Source organism: Oryza sativa, chromosome 11 (genome assembly GCF_034140825.1).
Source record: "Oryza sativa Japonica Group chromosome 11, ASM3414082v1".
Taxonomy (NCBI): domain Eukaryota; kingdom Viridiplantae; phylum Streptophyta; class Magnoliopsida; order Poales; family Poaceae; genus Oryza; species Oryza sativa.
The window spans coordinates 8,227,815-8,246,415 of record NC_089045.1 but is presented as its reverse complement, the minus strand read 5'-3'; the positions used below and the strand labels follow the sequence as shown (position 1 = coordinate 8,246,415).

The 18,601-nt window shown below is 42.7% G+C and overlaps 2 protein-coding genes and 2 long non-coding RNA genes across 5 annotated transcripts; 2 read left to right on the top strand and 2 right to left on the bottom strand.

Moving 5' to 3' along the window:
* Positions 1 to 166: 166 nt before the first annotated feature.
* On the bottom strand, positions 167 to 7,124 carry LOC107279252 (uncharacterized). 2 transcript variants are annotated; one of them, XR_010737787.1, is made up of 5 exons: positions 6,939 to 7,124; positions 1,706 to 1,833; positions 1,253 to 1,602; positions 800 to 856; positions 167 to 588 (listed from the first exon to the last, which is right to left on the bottom strand). It is a non-coding gene; the product is annotated as an uncharacterized lncRNA (long non-coding RNA). The 2 variants fall into 2 exon arrangements; XR_010737786.1 differs by lacking the exon at positions 167 to 588 and having other exon boundaries at positions 714 to 856.
* On the top strand, positions 6,785 to 9,117 carry LOC9266245 (uncharacterized). The gene is made up of 2 exons (XM_015761191.3): positions 6,785 to 8,346; positions 8,426 to 9,117. Exon 1 carries the CDS (start codon positions 7,368 to 7,370, stop codon positions 8,325 to 8,327), a length of 960 nt encoding a protein of 319 aa, XP_015616677.2. The 5' UTR covers positions 6,785 to 7,367; the 3' UTR covers positions 8,328 to 8,346; positions 8,426 to 9,117.
* A 1,192-nt stretch (positions 9,118 to 10,309) lies between these two features.
* Positions 10,310 to 16,812, top strand: LOC107279530 (uncharacterized). The gene is made up of 4 exons (XR_010737663.1): positions 10,310 to 10,485; positions 13,878 to 15,016; positions 15,343 to 15,480; positions 15,659 to 16,812. It is a non-coding gene; the product is annotated as an uncharacterized lncRNA (long non-coding RNA).
* Positions 10,885 to 16,485, bottom strand: LOC4350184 (leucine-rich repeat receptor protein kinase HPCA1). Its single transcript, XM_015762084.3, has 19 exons — positions 16,315 to 16,485; positions 16,088 to 16,217; positions 15,879 to 15,950; positions 15,657 to 15,728; positions 15,390 to 15,461; positions 14,890 to 15,051; positions 14,729 to 14,803; positions 14,559 to 14,630; positions 14,390 to 14,464; positions 14,232 to 14,300; positions 14,031 to 14,105; positions 13,876 to 13,947; positions 13,606 to 13,743; positions 12,847 to 13,349; positions 12,564 to 12,728; positions 12,332 to 12,468; positions 12,028 to 12,247; positions 11,707 to 11,942; positions 10,885 to 11,570 (listed from the first exon to the last, which is right to left on the bottom strand). The coding sequence occupies exons 1-19, from the start codon at positions 16,418 to 16,420 to the stop codon at positions 11,103 to 11,105; spliced, it is 2,919 nt and encodes a 972-aa protein (XP_015617570.1). The 5' UTR covers positions 16,421 to 16,485; the 3' UTR covers positions 10,885 to 11,102.
* Positions 16,813 to 18,601: the final 1,789 nt, after the last annotated feature.

Sequence of the window (18,601 nt, the reverse complement as noted above, 5' to 3'; positions counted from 1 at the left end):
TTGTTCATATTATTTTTCTCTTTTGTTTTGCATGAGTCGCTTGAGATCCAACAAGGATGTGTCTAGCTCCATGTTCCTTTAATTTATTTTTCTTTGGGTTGTAGATGCAAAGCTCAGGGTCAGGAGTCAGGACTAGCCTACAGTCAGCTTTTCATGTATGTTGATATGCAAGAGTAGAAGACCACCTCCCTACAGCCAAAAATGTGTTCATCTACATTTACAACACAAAATCCATATAGTCCCACTGCCATCACTGATATGTCCTATGGACTGGAAGTATGGTACACCGTGCAGTAGGAGTGCTCATTGCTCATCACTCACATAGCTTATTTTCCGAGTTCTGCACAGCACTTGGCAGCAGGGAGGGTGAGCTAGGGAAGGGAAAGAATGAGAGGGTTCAAGAAATCAAGAGAAGGGGGAATAGGAACATGGTGGAAAGCATGAGCTCTAAATTTCTTCGACGTTCGGCTTTTTTTTTTTCTGATGCCTCGCATTCCTATTGTTCTTGGGTGCTCCTTCCCCTTCCTTCTCGTCTCGCACATTTGTCTAGTAGGAAAAGATGTCCGCATTTCGAGTGATGGGCTGGACCTTGAGAGTGAGATTGGGAAGAGGGAGAAAGAAGGTTTATATAAGAGCTGTAGAAATGGGAACATGAAGGAAAAGTGCCTCCCATTCCTATTGTTCTTAAGTGCTACTTCCTCTTCCTTTGGTCTCACAAAAATTTGGTAGGACTGTGCGGTTTGGTTGTCCAAGCGGTACCAGAATCCAACTTTCATTTAGTTCAGCATGTTTTGCTTACCTTTTGCATGTCTGACCCCCAAGTTCAAATGATGGCATACCCTAGTTTAGTGCCAATCTACAGAAACAATGACATAAAATTTAACTTTTGATTGTTCACGAATAAATCCATAAGATGCATAATCATGGGATGCTTAAATGATATATGACAATCTTACCAAATTAAACAACACATTTTTGTTGACAACATGTAAATGCATGTACTGATTTCATGTTATAGTGTGCCTATTCCATAATCTAGACAGATGGTTGGTTTAGAGCACTCTTGTGAAGAATAATACTTGGAGAAAACAATGGACATTACTTGTATCATGAACACCTGAGGCCATTTATAACAAGTCAATAGTAATTGCTCCTACCTACTCCTAGTAAGATTACATAGGCCATGGCGCAGCAAGCAAATGTCTCATGTATTAGCAAGAGATGAAGTATATATAACAGTGAGAAATCATACCTTGAGCTTCCAACATTCTACACTCCAGTTAGATTGCTATCATCCTCTCATTGAGTTCCACGGGATAGACAAGATGCATACCAGGCAACAAATGAACACAAGATGGAGCACGTTTCAGATTAGGCCACTCTTCAAAATTAATCCTAGTTCTTCTGCCAACATATTTACTGGATACAAGATACTTTAGCTGGTAACACACGTATTGGCACATTTTTGTCACTAGTTCTTCCAAGACAAACCGAGATCAGTGCCACCGCAAATAGATTGTCAATCGAAAAATGCCATTCATAGTGAAAATGGCATGTGAAATCCAAGGCCACATGTTTGTAGTGCTCTGATTGATTGGTACTCTTGCAATGGTAGTACGATTAGCAAGATTATAGTAAGAACATATTTGGAGCTTCAATTTTCTTTGTATTTCCAACAAGAGCACAACGATTGCTGTATTCTCACCTTAGGTACAAGATATTTGCAATCCTGCATAATCTCTTCTACATTCTGGTGAAGTTCAGACCAAGCTAAGCTACCTGATGCGCTTCAAGATTCCTGATTTGTCCTGTTTATTTCGAATTAAGCATGTCCTGGAAATACTGGACACTTTAGTAGATGTACTAAATACAACATCATGCCGAATCAACATGACACACATGATGAGAAAATGCCAATGCCAAAGTGTATTTTTACTAGGAATATATTATGTTAATTGTCTCCTGATGTTCTCTCAATTTGAAAAATCATATTTGTGCCATATTGTTTTCCTGTTGTTAGTGAACACAGGTACACAAAATTTGTTGGACCTCAGACCTCTTGCTCCGTAGGGTAAAAATACATAATACACGCTTTCATACATTATATGTTCTGTAGGATCATATAGCAGTATTAATTTCTTCTATTGCTTTGTGACTACTCAAGTTAAACTTTCAAGTCATTAACACTTGATATTCATTTGTTGACTGCCTAGGGAAGTTTGTAGCATCTCTATAAACAAGAACCAGAGAATTAGGTCCATGACATATGTGAGGTGGTACCAACTTTTCCTGCACCTACCCTTCTCTTGTTCTTAATAAGAATGGGAGTGAATGCATGGATCCCTTTCTTTCACTTTCAGTAAATGCAAGGTCAAAGATTACAGTCTAGCAGGCCTATATATGCACAGATGACCTTTTATGCAGATGGCCCACTGTCATTGACTTCTGAGTGCTATGGTGCACCATGAACTAGGTTTGTTCATTGATCCAGGGCTTCTGTGCAGTCTAGAGCACTTCACTAGAGGCTTATATATACCACAGAATACTCCAGCCATTTTTCAACAGCTTTGAGTCTTGTTGTTATAGTTGTGATGTTCTTTGGCTTGAGAGTGAGCAGGGAAGAGGAAGAAAGAGAGCCTCTAAGAGCGATGGGAATAGGAACATGGAGGAAAGCCTGAAGCTAAATTTTCTACTCCAGTATCGGAGTTAGAAATTTGCTCTGCGTTTTCCCGATGCCTCCTATTCCTACCGATCTTAGGTACTCCTTCCTCTTCCTTTAAGCTCATGCTATTATTTTAAGGGGAGAGAAACAGAAGTACCAATGCATAGGTTTAGATAATGATGTGTTGGAAGCGAATCAGGAAGAGGAAGAAAAGAGGGTCTGAGAGCAGTGGGCATGGGACATGGAGGAATGCCCAAGCTCTTTTCTGCCTCTAGAACTAGGGGCTGAGATTTGGGTTTTCCTGATTCCTCCCATGCCTATTGTTCTCAGATGCTCCTTCCTCTTCCTTTTGGTTCGCACAATATTTTAGTGGAGGGAGTGAAAAATATCAAATCATATTCATATGTCTAAATGATGAGGGTTTAGCACTTGAGAGTGAGTCGGGAAGAGGAAGAAAAGAGGGTCTAAGAGCAGTGGGCATGGGAACATGGAGGAAGAACATGTACTTTTCTTCCCTCTAAATTTAGAGGTTGAGATTTGCTAAGCATTTTTCCCAATGCCTCCCATGCCTACAGTTCTTAGGTACTCCTTCCCCTTCCTGTTGGCTTGCACACATTTCTTAGTTGAGTGAGAAAAGGTAAGACTTGGAGTCTTTTTATTTTTCTAGCCATACATAAATCATGCATATGTAGAGATGGTCTCTGAATCTTGGTTCAGCATTTTCATACTGTTTTTTCCTCTAAAGTTGGTGGATTTTACCTAGTAAGGAAATGAATGCTTAAGTCCCATCGCAGTAAGAAAGTAATGTGATTTATAAAACTTTAGTGACCTGGTCAGTATCCAAATGCTACTGAAATATATAGTGTTCTTTTATAAAGAAAAAGAGGCATGCTTTTGCTAGTTAACACCTTCTGGTGTCTTAGATGAAGATTTCATGTCGGGCTATTTCTGAAAGCTGCAGAAAGTACAAACTGCACACTTAATACAACTGCAGTGTGCCAGTGTGAAGAGTGAACTCTGTTACAAACTCATGGATGAATGCGCATTTAGGATTACTGAAAAGCTATGCCAGTAACTTGGAAGTTGGAACCGTCTGAATGAATAACATGCGAAGATTTTCCATGGAATGGAAAAAAAAAAAGGACCTTGCAACAAGAAGGTTGATACAGCGCTGCTCTAAATAAGAGTTGGAACAAACTGAAAAAATAACTATGCACTATGCACACAACTTTAAAGCTGGAGACATGTAGTTAGCACTAGAGACTTAAAAAATATAGTTCAATCAGGTTAGTTCTTTCGTTGATATTATATAAATTAGAAAAATCAAAACCCAGCATGTTATGAACAAGACAAATTGAGTTGGCACTGATGCGTGGCCACTAGAGTGGACAGAAAAGAAGAGAAATGCAAATGTAGCAAAAAAGCAGCACAAGAATAGTGACAATACCTATCCACAGCTCTCTAAAATATAATCGCCTCAAATGATCCAGATGGTAATGGAACCAGTTGCTTCTATTACTTTTTCCTTAGACTCAAAATACTTTTATCATCTGTTTTATACAGGGTTAAGCAGAAACTGAGCTAAATAACCACACTGTTTCTCAAAATTTCTCAGTCTTCCAGGTCGACAGGAATCAAGCCTGTCCTGAAAATGTTAGATTCTCAGTGGATATATTACATAAAACTAATGTTGCAGATTTCCGGTCTTCAAGGGATTGCAACCAAAAGTTCATGGCAGTTTCTCCTTCAGTAAAACCAAATGTATGATCTTTTTTAGTTTTGTTCCATGCTCTGTATTCAGAGTTTAGACCCATCAGCCAATGAAGCTTACACTTACATGATGCGTCTCTGCTTATGCGAAAATTGTAATATTCGTTGGCCAAATGGCTAGCATTGTATATTTTGTTTGACTGTCCCCTAGAATGCAGTCTTTGCTTGGAGTATGATCAGAAACTTGTGGGGTTTGCAGAGGTGCCCTGGGAGTTTGAAAATTTATGGCATTTGGCCAATGTTGAGAAGTTGAATGCAAAGAATTTGAATTTGTATCTGGTGATGTTGGCAGCTATTTCTTGGGCTCAGTTGAGTGGGAGAAATGACAGTGCATGAAAACATTCTTGTGAAATCTCGGTTAGAATGATTGTTCTGCTGCAGAAATGGAAGATATTTCTGAAGGAAGAAGACACAGAAGACGGGGAAATGGATTGAAAAAGTGATGGACAGGATGCAGGAACTGAGACCCACAGATGTTCTACCTCTGGCGATTTGAACTAGTTTTCTTTGCTTTGCTGCATTTTGTTTCTAGTCTTTGTTCCCTGGAGTGTAGGTAGGGGCTAAGTTTCCTGTTTAGAGGTAGATGGTATGCTGAAAGTGTAAACTGGTTCATCCCCAACGTTGAAATCTGTTGCTTCTTTTTAATTTTCTGTTTTTACTTTCCTGTAAAGACCTTGTTATCTTGGCTTTCTAAAAGAGCTGGTTCGATCTATGGTCTAAAAAAATGGCTAGCATTATATGTTGGGGCAGATCATCTTTAATTGTGAGAAAATTATGCTTGGTTCCAGTGATCCTCCACTGCGAGCACTATTATTTCTTCCTCCACCCAACTATCATTCTCAAAGTAATCAGAATGAATTCATGGCATAGGTTCCTTTCTTCCTTATGTAAATGCATGGCTCAGATTTAATGACTAACCTTGCAAGGCTCAAAACCAAGGACTATTGTGTCAGCTGTTTTATATGAGAGTAGGCAGAAGATGTACTGGTGTCTCCATTGCATGAGGTCTACATTAAAAGTAGATGATCTATGGCCCACTGTCACTGACTGTTGTGTGTTATGGTTCATTATGATGTGTGCATACTCATTGCCTCCTGTACAGTATACAGTTTAGGTGCTTCACCTATGTCTATATATATACTTCAACACCACAGGCATCATCAACAGTTCATGTTCTAAGCCTGAAATATTTGGAGCCTTAGGTGTTTGGGATGAGCCAGGAAGAGGAAGAAAGAGGTAATCTAAGAGCAGTGGGAGTGGGAACATGGTGGAAAAATGAGATATCAGTTTTCACTTCTAGAATTGGAGGTGGATATATTTGTCTCACTATTTTCCGATGCCTCCCATTCCTATCGTTCTTAGGTGCTCCTTCCTCTTCCTTTCAGCTCATATAGATATTTTAGTTGACAAGGCCAAAAGATGTTCATATGTTGGCTTCAGTGACGAGGCAAAGAGAGTGGGTCAGGAAGAGGAAGAAAAGAGTACCTAAGAGTAGTGGGCATGGGAACATGGAGGAAAGTTCAAACTCTTCTTCCCCTCTAAATTAGGGGGGTCGACTTGTTTTGATGTTTTCCCGATGCCTCCCATGCCTATTGTCCTTAGGTGCTCCTTCCTCTTCCCTTTGGCACACATAATCAGCTTGGCAATAGTGTAGATGATGAGGTCTTGAAGGCGAGTCGGGAAGAGGATGAAAAAGAGCATCTAAGAGCATTGGGCATGGGAACATGGAGGAAAGCCTCGACCATCATTTCCCTCTAAAATTAGGGATCACAATATGTTCCCGTGTTTTCCCAATGCCTCCCATACCTACTGTTCTCAGGTGTTCCTCTCTCTTCCTTTTGGCTTGCACAAAAGTTATCAAAGAAACAAGGGGAATCAAGGATTCACCAGTTCTCCATCACAAAAATTTGCATTTGAGAATATTCCAACCCAGATAGCGCCGCGAAAAAAAAGAAATCCTCAAGTGTAACCTTTTGCAGTTCTTAATTCTAGACTTTTACTAAACAAAAGACAGCTTCATGGTCCGGCTAGTCTCGGCATGAATCATGGGAGGAAGACCATCATTCTTCCTAAAATCATTCGTAACATGTCACAGATTTTACCACTTCTATTCTAACAACAGAGATACTAAATTGAGTGTGTTCCTATCACCCTAGCTCCCACAGTGTATATCCTCAAGCTTCAGAGCTCCGTTACTGCATCAATAATAATAATATGCAACAATCAACTGAACAGACATGCCAAATTGGCGATTGCCATTGAGTTCCATCCATCCTAATGTGGCCACCAACCTGATCGATCTAAGACGATTCCACTAAATTTAACCTAATGCATCACACACAAGTGCACAACCAATTAACATTTTCAGTAAATTTCTAGTAGAGCTAGGGACAGGCAATTGCAATCGATTCAAAACAAACATCACATAACTCACAGACTCGTTGTATCAGAATGCATAACACAGTTTTTTTTCTAGTCGCGGAAGAGGACGAGCTGGAGAACTCACGGATCGAACCGAACTCGCTGCAGGTCCTCGGCCGACCGTAACCGAAGCGCCTGCACCGTCCTCCGCGCGTCCGCCCCTCACTCTCCCAGCCGGCGGCAGCGGCAGCGGCGAGGTAAGGTCGGATAGCGGAGGCTCGCGGTCGCCGTCGCCAGCGGTGGCGGCGGCGAAGTGAAGAGGGTGGTGTGTACTGGTAACACTTCGGTATTGGGCTGGTCAAATTCCGAGGCAATTGGGCCTAGTCGAGGCCCAGTTTCGGTGGCCCTTTCAAACAAGGAAAAAGTACACCGAAGGTCCCTCAACTTATCATCGAGTTACAAAATCATCCGCAAACTGCAAAACCAGATATCCGGCGCCCCTTAACTAATTAAAACCGGTCAGTCCTTCGGTGGATCCGATTCCGGTTTTATCCTACGTGGCAGCTGAGTCAGCATGGGATCCACGTGGGCCCGACTTATCAGGCTGAGTCACTCTCCCCCTCTTCCTCGGTTACTCCTCTCGCTCTCTGTGCCTGACAGCCTGAGGCCGGTCGGCGGGCCGAGGCGGGAGAGAAGGGCGGCGCCGCGACGGCGGCCGGCGGCCGCGGCAGCCCGGCCGAGCTCCTCGGCGACCGTGCGAGGGCCGCGACGCCAGTGGGGGAGGCCTTGGAGTTGGGCGGCGGCGGAGGCACGGGGAGGAGGAGACAGGCAGCGGCCAGCGGAGGGGCGGCGCCGCGCAGTGGGGTGGCGGATGGGAAAGCGGCGTGGCGTGGTGGATGGGAAACGGCGTGGCGAGGATGGCGGCGGGCGAGTAGGAGCGGCAAGGCGGCGGCGTCCACCTCTCCCCTCTCTACCTCTATTACCTCCGAGTCTTCACCGGCGAGGAGGCAGCGGTGTGCGGCGGCCTGTGGAAGAGGAGCAGCGCGCGGCGGCTCGCGGGAGAGGAGCGGCGTGCGGCGGCCAATCTCCCGGTCTCCTCCTCCTCCGCCGCCGCCGTATGGATCACGCCGCTCAGCTGCCGGATTTGCACGGCCGCGGCGATGGTCCTCTCGCCGCCGGGCACAGCTCGCCGCTGAGATCTGTGGGGACTATGGAGCTCGAGAAGGGGAGGCGGGAGAGACGGGATGTGTTGGAGCCACGAAAGGGCGGGCGGAGCACCGCGGCGGCGACGGCAGCAGGCCACGGGCGGAGCGGCAGCGGTGGCCTAGGTCGAGGCCGAGGACGTGTGGTGCGGGGTACAGTTGGAGGCGGCGTGGCCACGGCGGACGAAGCCGGTGGTGGTCGCCAAGGAGAAGCCCTGCGGCGTCGTCGTCTTCGGCGGCGGCGCATGTACGGCGAGGAGCGGGAGCGATGGCGGCGGCGGCGGCACGCGCGGAGCCTGACCGACGAGTCGACGACGACCTGGAGGAGCTGAAGGGGTGCGTGGATCTCAGGTTCGGGTTCAGCTGCGACGTAATCCCTGAGTTCTGCGGCACTGCCCCCGTGCTCAAGCTCTGCTACTCCATGACCCAGCGCTGTCGAAGTGGAGCACCAGCCGCGGCACGTCCACGGCCTCCGGCGCGGCCGCCGCGAAGCAGAGTCTAACGTCGCTCGCCAGGGGCAGCCGAACACGCACAGGAGGAGCGTCGGCACAGAGGCCGCCTCGGCATGCACGAGCAGGTGGAGTCGCGGTCGTCATTGGTGGAGTCGCGGCGGACGACGCCGGCGACGCGTGGCTGCTTCATCCCGAACCGGATGGCTGCAGGTGCGTCGGCACGCAGTCGATGACATCGCCGTCGGGGCCGCCGCGTCGCCGTGTTTCCCGCCAGCTGCCGCCGCTGGGCGCCGGCCGCCGTCGCCCTCCTCTCTCCTGCTGGCCTCTGGCCCTGCACCCGCCGGCCGCCGCTTTGCCTCTCCCTGAAAGAGAGAAGAGGAGAAAAAGGAAGGGTGATGACGTGGATTACCATGACACGTGGGCCCCACATGGGTCCCACGCTGGACTCGGCAGCCACGTAGGACCAAACCGGGATTAAGAGGGACCTCTTGTGACTGGTTTTGATTAATTAAGGGACGTGGGATATCTGGTTTTGCGGTTTGAGGATGATTTTGTATCTCGATGACAAGTTGAGGGACCTTGGGTGTACTTTTTCCTTCAAACTATTGAAACTAACTCATTAGATAAAGTTATTTATTTTATTGTTAATTTAGGGTGGCCTATATTTTTATTTTACAGAGTCAAAGTTTTGATCCATCCATTAGATAGTAACGTGATTTTAAATCATAAATACTCTTTAGAGAATTTGATATGAGATTTTGCTATTTTGGTATTAGAATTTATGGAAACAATTGTCACCATCATGCTCTAAGCTACACTTAGGCTCTGTTCAGATCCCACCCTAAAATTTTCACCCTTGTTACATCGAATGTTTGAACACCTATATGAAATATTAAATATAGGCTAAAAAATAACTAATTGCACATATTGTGACTAATTTGCGAGACGAATCTTTTAAACCTATTTGCTCCATGATTTGATAATATGGTGGTACATTAAACATTTACTAATGATAGATTAATTAGGCTTAACAATATGGTGGTATAGTAAACTAATTATGTAATTAGTTTTTTATTAGTGCCCGAACACACCATGCGATACCCTATATAATACCTGATGTGACACGCCAAAATTTTATACCCCTTCATCTAAACACCCCCTTAGAATTTATGATGTGCTGGGAGGTATTAGTTGGATATTCAAAACGATAGGATGAATTAATGCATAATTAACTACTCTATCCGTCCCAGAATGTAAGTATTTTTAAAGTTGGACGTGGTTATTAAGAAATTATGTAGAATTAGATAGAAGAGGGTTGTGATTGGATGAGAAATGATGGTATGTGGGAAAATTAAATAATAGAGGATCTTGATGTTGGTGTAAAAGTTGTTATATTTTTATACAAATTCTAGAGGCTAGAAGTTACTCCCTACATTTACTTTTGATATGCATATTTCCTAATCTAAAAAATTTATTTTTGATAGGCATATTTCAATCTAGCACCCTATCATCTTAATGACTTTCTCATATTTAACACGTGACTCTCTATTCTTCCACACAAGATTGGCTATATGGGCATCGATAAATGTAAATATTAATGAATCGCTTGTTTACGAGGAATGACTAGTAGTATGCTTAAATAGATGATAAGTAGAATTGATTATCCTTTGTCTGTGTGCCAAGATGAAATATGACTGTCAAAAGTAGATGGATGAAGTATTATATTTTGGGACGGAGGGAGTACTTACTAGAAAAAAAAGTTTTAAAAAATTAGTACGAATTTTTAAAACAAATTTTATACTATAATTTTTTATAAAAATATAATACTATTTAATAATTTAGAAAACGCGCGTGAAAAAATTAGCAGGAACGTTAGGAACAGAAAAATACAGCCTTAGATCTAAGCCACGTTTCCACTTCCATCCCGCGGCGCCGCCCGCTGTCTGCCTCCGTCCAGCCCCCACCGTCGCGGGCCTCCCTCTCCGGCGCGCGCCGCCTCGGTCGACGAGGAGGCGCGCCGCACCATCTCAGATCCCAAGTAAGCCCCCTACGTCCTCCCGCCATGGTCACTAACCCCCAATCTGAATCTACTTGCGCGATCGATTTATTACTAGATTACGGAGATCTCGACCCGTTTTGTCGCGCGATCGGTTTATCCCCACTATCAGTACTAGTTTAGCTACTTACTGTATTTTGGTTTATGAGGTTTGATTAGTTCTGGAATCGGTGAAATCAGAACCAATGTTGTGGTTGTGGGGCGCAGTCTAGATTACACCGTTGGTCGATTGGAAAGGAAAATGATGATGAATTGCTCATCTTCTCAGTGTCAGCCTGTTGCATTTGGGAAAAATTTTGGTTCTTTGGTTATTTGGTTATAATACTGGAGAAGCAAATTCCCCAAATCCCCTTTGCGCCATAGAATCGTTAAACATATATATGACAGATAACACTAAAAAAGTGTCGTATATAAAAGGCATTACCAACAGGAGATTTCTAGCACAACAACTTACACACCCAGATTGTTAGCTAATTAATCATACAGAAATTCCAGAAGAAAGTCACTGTACGAAGCAGTTCAGAACCTTGATGAACTGTACACAAACAAACAAGCGCCAAGTTATTTACATGGAGATCATTGTGGGCCGACCGAACTGATCATTTTGGTTCAACCCTGGACGAAGATGGGATGCCACCACTGTAATCAAATTGAGACTCTCCACTGTATGGATGACGCGGTGTCCTGCTGTTGTAGCTCATCGAGTTTGATGCCGAGTCGACCTTTGGGTTTACGCCTGCCATCTTCATGATCTTCTCAATCTCCGCCACCACCTCACTCATTGATGGGCGGTCCATTCCTGCCTCCTCCACGCACTTCAAAGCCAAGTCGACATACAGTTCGAAGCCGGCCAGCGACGTGGGTGCTAGCATTGGGTCTAGGAGCTCATGGAGGCCGTATAGGTCCTTGGTCCTATCCATTGCACCTTTCACCTCACGCACGATGTACCTTCCCCTCTCTAATGGCTTTCTCGCCGTTATCACTTCAAGTAGTAGCACACCGAAGCTGTAGACATCGCTCTTCTCGGTCAACTGCTGGGTCATGTAGTATTCAGGGTCCAAATATCCCTACATGACAAGTATTTTATAATCTTTAAACAGCTCTGTATACTCATCTTACAGAGTTGATGAAAAATAACCAGGAAACAGTATCCAATGTGCTTAATCGTTGCAGTATTGCAGTTAAGAGAGCTGTGAAACTCACCATGGTTCCTTTCACTTGAGTTGTGACCTGACCCCTTCCATCCTGGTTCAGAGGCTTGGAGAGACCAAAGTCGGAAACCTTTGTGTGGAGGTTTCCATCAAGAAGAATGTTACTTGACTTTATATCCCTGTGTACTATCGGAGGGTCTGCAAGCTCATGCAGGTACGCGATGCCTTTCGCTGCACCAAGTACTACTCGCAGCCGTCTCTTCCAATCTAGGCGCACCCCAGACTTCCCTGAAAAAGATGTGAGCAGAATATGTTTATTTTCACAAAGGAGAATTGCAGATTCAGTCATGCATAACTGAACATATGGACACACCTGTGAGGCTGTCCTTGAGTGTGCCATTGGGCACATACTCATAGACCAGCATTTGCTCACCCTGGTCAAAGCAAAATCCCACAAGGCTGACAAGGTTCTTGTGATGAACCCTGGATAGGAGCTCTATCTCAGTCCGGAATTCTAGGTTGCCTTGCAAGGACCCTTGCTCGGATCTTTTGACTGCAATTAGATGCCCATTTGGGAGTACTCCTCTGTAGACCTGCAATTGATCAGCATTATCGCTTTGGATGTCAGGCACTAAAGATAGTCACATACCCGTTTCAACAAATATACTATATATTACCTTCCCATAGCCACCAGTTCCAATGTCATTAGCATCGGAGAAGCTGTTTGTGATTTTCTTCAGCTCATCGAATGTGAACACCCGCGCGCCTTGGAGATGCGGGGTGCTGATGCTGGTGCTCTTGATGTCCCATGAAGCTACAGCCATTTAAGTAATTTTATTTGCCAGCTCATGTGTTGGTCAACTCAAATGGACAAAAAACATGATTTTTTTTTTATCCAATGCTTCTTACCGTAAGATGGGCTCCTGGGTTGTGGCTGCAGCTTTGGCCTTTTGTTCCTCCTGAAAAACAGAACTGTAAAAAGAACAAGCAGTGACACAACAACAAAAGCTCCACCAGCTGACACACCAATGATGAGGGACTGGTTCTTTTTCGTCTGTCTGGGTGCTGATAGTGCTGTGTAATCATGAAGAAGTCTAGAAATCAGTAGTGCCAATTCTTCAACAAAAAAAAAAAAGGAATTCGGTAGTGGATTAATTCTACAGTAGTTGAGATTTTCGAACAGTTGACTTACTCTCAGCGAATGGGTAGGATTGCCCAATGAAATAGTATGGCCCATAATTTATACCAGGAGCATGAGGCTTGTAGGTCTGGTTGTTGAGCATGAACCCAATGTAGGAGATATCTTCTTTGCCGAACCGAATCTTTCCGCTTGGGAACACTCTCAAGTTTATATCCAAGTTGTTGCTAGGACCGAATGCCGGGTTATCCAGAGCAATGGACTCAACAGGAAGCTGCTTGCCCAGGAACGCTTCTTTCATGTTTTCCTCGAGGAGTACAAAGAATGTATCGTTGCTTAGGTCGAAGAACGGTGGTGACCGGAAGTGCAGAGTACCCATGTATGGCACCGCGCAGGTGCAGTTGGGGCTGAGATACTGGTCCGACAGGCATGTGGGTGGTAATCCAGGACAAATGGATTGAGTAGAGTAAGGCTTTGCTGCAGGGTTCGCTTGCTGTGAGCTTTTGCAGTACAGTGCCTCATTGTTCCCCTGAACACAGATTGGGTTCCCAACAAGTCTGTGATGAGAAGAGAAACATGGGAGTGTGAATGAAAGCATATATAAGAGCGCCTACATACTGAAGAATTGGTATATTGGGTAATTTTATCATCCTTGAGAAGGTACCAGGAGGTATCACATTTTCTGGTGTAAAACTTGATACCTCCAGGTACTAGGTAACTCGAGGTTCCAAAATCTTTAGTGTAAATTTAGGTACCTCGAAGTTCTTTTTAAAGGACCGTAAAATTTCTCTTGGTATATTTGATGGATCTTACATGAGTTTCTTGTTGTACTGAGCCCCGCTCACGGCGAGAGTGGTGATCTGGTTGTCCTGCAAATCAATCAGTGAGAGCGTGCTGCTGTAGTCTGATCCGATGGTTAGTGTGCCGTTGAAATTATTGCCCTTAAGACCCCTGCCACCACCAGTTTACCTTGCTAGTTAGCACTGACATGTTCAATTTCCTTTACTCTTTTTTTTTTGTTCATTGAGTGCATAGTTCTTGTAACCACATATTATGAGCAAAGATAACACTAATTCCACTCACAGTGTCTGGATAGCCGGGAGTTTGAAAAGAGGCTGCGGAAGCTCCCCAGTGATGTGTAGGTTCTCAAGGTTCCTGTGCATTTACCGAGATTTGAAAGCGAGTGTAAAAAAAATTGCATCCTTGTGTTCTACAAAAAGTGTGCAGAGAAGAATTACAGTGAAGTCAAGGCTGACAAAGCTGTGAACCAGGTTGGAACATTGGATGAACTGAAGTTGTTGTTGCCCATGGAGCTGCAAATGTGTTGTCAGATTAGTTGTACTTACTGGCCAAATGAACCAAAAGTTCAATATGCCAGATACAAGGGTTTCCTATGATAAAATTTCAGTAGAGTGTACCACAGTGTGTTCGGCACTTACACAACATATAGTGAATCCATTCCTGTCAAGTCTGGCAGAGGGCCTGTCAATTTATTGTTTTCTAGATGCCTGACAAAGAATAAGGTTGGTTATTTGTTAGAATTGAAGGCTAGCACATTCAAATACTGATCAGAGATTCAGAGTAACCAGAAAATTACAATTCTTGTAGTTTTGTGAGGCTATTGATGCTGGCAGGAACAGGTCCAGTCAGTTGGTAATTTCTGTCGAGACGCCTGTGCATATTGAGTTGTATGGATTATATACTGAATGGTCACTCAGTTAGAAGAAAGCTGGTTATAAGCCTGCTCAGAAAAAGTATGCACTTACAGGACTTCAAGTTTAGTTAAAAGGGTCAATGTGGGAGGAATGCCGCCAGTGAAATTGTTGTTATCAAGCAACCTGAATGACAAGAACAATGGGTAATCTTGAGCATGACATAACAGATTAAAAGTAATGAAACAGTTTGCAAATATTATCTAAGGTTATCTTTGCCTTACAGATGTATGAGCTTCATATTTGATTTGAATAGCTGGCTTGGTATGGTGCCTGATAGCTGGTTGACCCCAAAATGACTGAATAAAGAGCAGTCCGAACATTTTCCTTAGAATGGAAGCGAGTGAACTGAAAGCCTGGTAGATATTTTAAGAAAGGTACTCACAAATGCAGAGCGTTTGTCAAATTGTCCAATCCAGTATTGGTTCCATCAGATACTGGAAGTGATCCAGTCAGACGATTTTCACCCAAGTCAAGCCAGTACATATTTGAAAGGTTGCCAATTGATGGAGGTATACTTCCAGTAAACCTGTTGTTGTTCAAGGACCTGCAGCAATACAATCCATCAACTCTTATACCATGATACTATAAGAAATAATACAAAGTTGATACTCAGTTAGCATTTCCTTTTGTTTGTTATATCCCCCAAAACAGATAAAAACTATTTTCTGTTTTACCTGGAATGAAATGGAAATGGTTTCGAGCTAACAAATAAGTCAATGTGAAAAAAGAAGGGTTTTCAAATTGAAATTTCAACTAAGTCTAAACTACTGTCTTCATTTACCGTCACAACTTTTTACCGTCACAACTTCTTATTAACATAAAAAAAATGACGCAGGTATATGAGATCATTAACAATATTTTCCAAGTCATTGAGATCTTTACAGGAACCGCAGCTTTGGGAGTTGGCTGAGTTCTTTTGGTATGTCACCAGAAAATTGGCAGCCAACAACGCTCCTGTCATGCACAAGAGAAAGTGAGAGAAGCGATTCATTAATGAAATTAAAATTGATATTATATTAAAATCATGATATGGAATCTTTGTTCTAATCAAATGATCAGTTTATGACTTTTGAATAATCCAGCTTCAGACTTTGTTATGAATTAATCAACCAACAATGAGCTAACATAAACATTTAATTTTGTGCTTACAGGCTTTCAAGGTTACTCAAGGATCCAATGTTCGGTGGAAGTGGACCGCTCAAGTTGTTGTAAGACAAGTCCCTGCATATGATCAAAATAGATTCATCAGCATCAAACAAGGCAAAAGCTTGCCCAAACAGATTCAGCACCATTAAGCAAGATCCATGTTTTCAGGTCTTGTTTATAGCACTGGAAAGCTTAGCACGAATTTGACAAGATAGTAGCACATACAGGTACTGTAATTCTGACAATGACTGTATGTCACCTGAAAGTGATCCGGACAATCCAAAACTTGACAGCCTTCTGCAAACCATCCGAGAAAAAAGAGAGAGAGAAAATCATTAGTTGAAACATAGAGGAAACAACATGTTGATTCCACAAAGTATAAGAAAGGGCAAAGGGGAGAAAGATCATGTTGATTTGGCTAAAATGGTTCTTACATTGAGGTGACACGATTCTGGGTGCAGTACACTCCTGGCCATTTTTCGCCGCATGGATCATTACCAACCCATTCTGATAGCTTGGACTTGGCGTTATCCCAGGAAGCTGCTATGCCATTTAGGGCAGAGGCTACAAAGCGATGAGAGTGAAGAAACATCATCATGAAACAAAATCTAGTTTTTTACAGCAAATTAACCAGAAACTGGAATGAGACTGAAACACTTACTATCTTGTGGATCTGTATCTGCTGAGATTATGAGAGCGTGGTCAAGAACAATGATCAGGAAGACTAACAGATGGATGATCCTCCAAGAAGTTGGAGAATGCCCCATAGTGATCTTGATTTCAGGTTGCTGAGAAGCCCTTTCTTATGCAAGGTTAGCAACTCTCCACTACTAAAATTTTGTGCACTTGCAACTACGCGATGTTATGAAGGCTGAATAGGCACATCAGTTGTGTATTAGTTAATGGAATCAGTCAAGAATGTGACTGTCATCTCCTCTCAATGGATGCCTTTTAAAAAATCATCCAATTAATGGTGAAGGCCCCAAATTTTATCAAGCGAGAGAGAGAGCAATGCGAGTCAACTGTACGCTATTGGCTGGCAGGGGAGCATGAAGTTATCTGCCATGAATTAGGATCTGACTGATTCAAATTATTATTACCATGTTTGAAGTATCACTCCTTTTAAGAGATTTATATGTATTGCATGCATATTATATTTGGTTGAATGTTGTAGATTTTATTTGGTGTATATTTATGGTAGGATTGACTTTGGAAAATTACCAAAGATTGGGACCATTTTGTTGTGTGCTTGTGTTGTATGTGAGGCATTTTCCAACGCGATTCGACCCAAAACATCTGGTATTTCTAGACCCATTCTTTTACCAACATTGCTTGCTTTCTATGGTACTTATGATTGAGGTAATGATGCAACTGTAATGCACAGAGGTTTAATGTAGAAAAATGGTGCATTTATGTAATTATATTTTGTTTGGTTGAAAACTCTTCGTCCTTACAGACCATGCAAGTGACAGATGAAGAAAATAAGGATGGGTTCTATCAAAGCCACCTTCTCATGATATGCCAGTGTGAGAATTTTTTTATATTCATGCCAAATGTGATTATTCATCTGATATTCTAATTTAATTTGATTGTTTCCCCCAGTGATATAAGTAATGTGTCATTTTGCCTGATCATAGTTAAAAAAAAAATCAATGCAACTCCCTAGCTATATAATTTGGTAAGAGGTCACATTCAAAACTCAGCTTACCTTATCCTGTAACTACTTTTCTGCCCAGTGGTAGGAGTTAGGTAAATATATCCCTGTAAAAGCTCAGAAGAGGACTACTTGGTCTAGGTGGCACTGTTGTAAGCAAGACTGGAACAACGGAGCTAAGGTCAGGAAAAGACACAGAAAGTCAAAATTACCACCAAGAATCCAGAATTAGTTGGTGAAATTCATGTACAGAGTCAAAGGGCTATCGCCCTCGTACATGAAAGCTGAGGACAAAGTGAAGGAGATTACTCTCAAAATTGATATAGAAAGTTCCTGAATGATGCAAGTTACTGAGGTAAGATTTTGAGAAATCGTCCTTGCTTTTCCTTTAATTTAAGCAAAGTTTCAGGTTGTTCTTTCCTGCACCTGTTTGTCTTCCCAGAGCCGTGTGAGCAGAGCATGGGCAAAATGTTTGGATAGGAGATTAATCTTTTATCGTGGGAGAAGATTTAACTTTGTAAATTTTACCACCATTTAGTCTGCTTTGATCATCAGGTGAAGTAATTTGGCAACATATCCTATACACACAAGTTTCCTGTGCACACAAATTAGCAAATGTCACGAAAAATAAAAATTCTAGAAAAAATGAACATATACTCCTAATAGTATTACACATATTACAAAGTCTCATATTTATTATATTTAGCCATAACAAAAAAAGGCAAAAAATCTGACAGTTTTACTTTTTGGGTTACTGCTAAAATATAATGAATTTGAATTTGAGACTTTGCAGATATGTGCATTAATTTAGGAGTATATGTCTAATTCTTTCTAGATTTTTTGTGATATTTACTAGTTGGTGTGAAAAAAGTTTGTGGGCATAGGATATGTTGCTCTCCTCTGTCAGGTTTGTGGGGGAAAATATAATGCTGTTTCACAGGAATGGTTTCGTACTTCTGGATGATCTCGCATTAACTTAATCATCATCAACAGTACTCTTAGAAAGGCCTTATGATGGCGGTAACTTGTTGCTAATCTAGTGGGAAACCTGATGATGACGGTAAATAAGCCCAAGGAAAGCCGCTACGTCCAAATACAAGTATAGAATTGGTCTAAACTCTCAGGTCATTTCCAGGAGTAGTACAAAACTTTGTGTAGAGATCACTGTAAAAGTCTTCTCTACCGGTACACCTTTTATTATAATTTTTTTAATGGATATCAATCTGTTCTCTACATCGCAAGATTGATAGTATAAACCTTCCACAGAAGATAGTTATCCCTATTCAGTTTCACA

Bases quoted from the DNA above. Each gene is read 5' to 3' on its own strand.
- LOC9266245 (XM_015761191.3), top strand. From the start codon at position 7,368: ATGGGATCCACGTGGGCCCGACTTATCAGGCTGAGTCACTCTCCCCCT.
- LOC4350184 (XM_015762084.3), bottom strand. From the start codon at position 16,420: ATGGGGCATTCTCCAACTTCTTGGAGGATCATCCATCTGTTAGTCTTC. The intron at 15,729-15,878 runs GTATGTGCTACT...GATCATATGCAG, and splicing joins TTGTCAGAATTACAGTACCT to GGACTTGTCTTACAACAACT. The intron at 13,948-14,030 runs GTAATTCTTCTC...GTAAATGCACAG, and splicing joins TTGTCAGCCTTGACTTCACT to GAACCTTGAGAACCTACACA.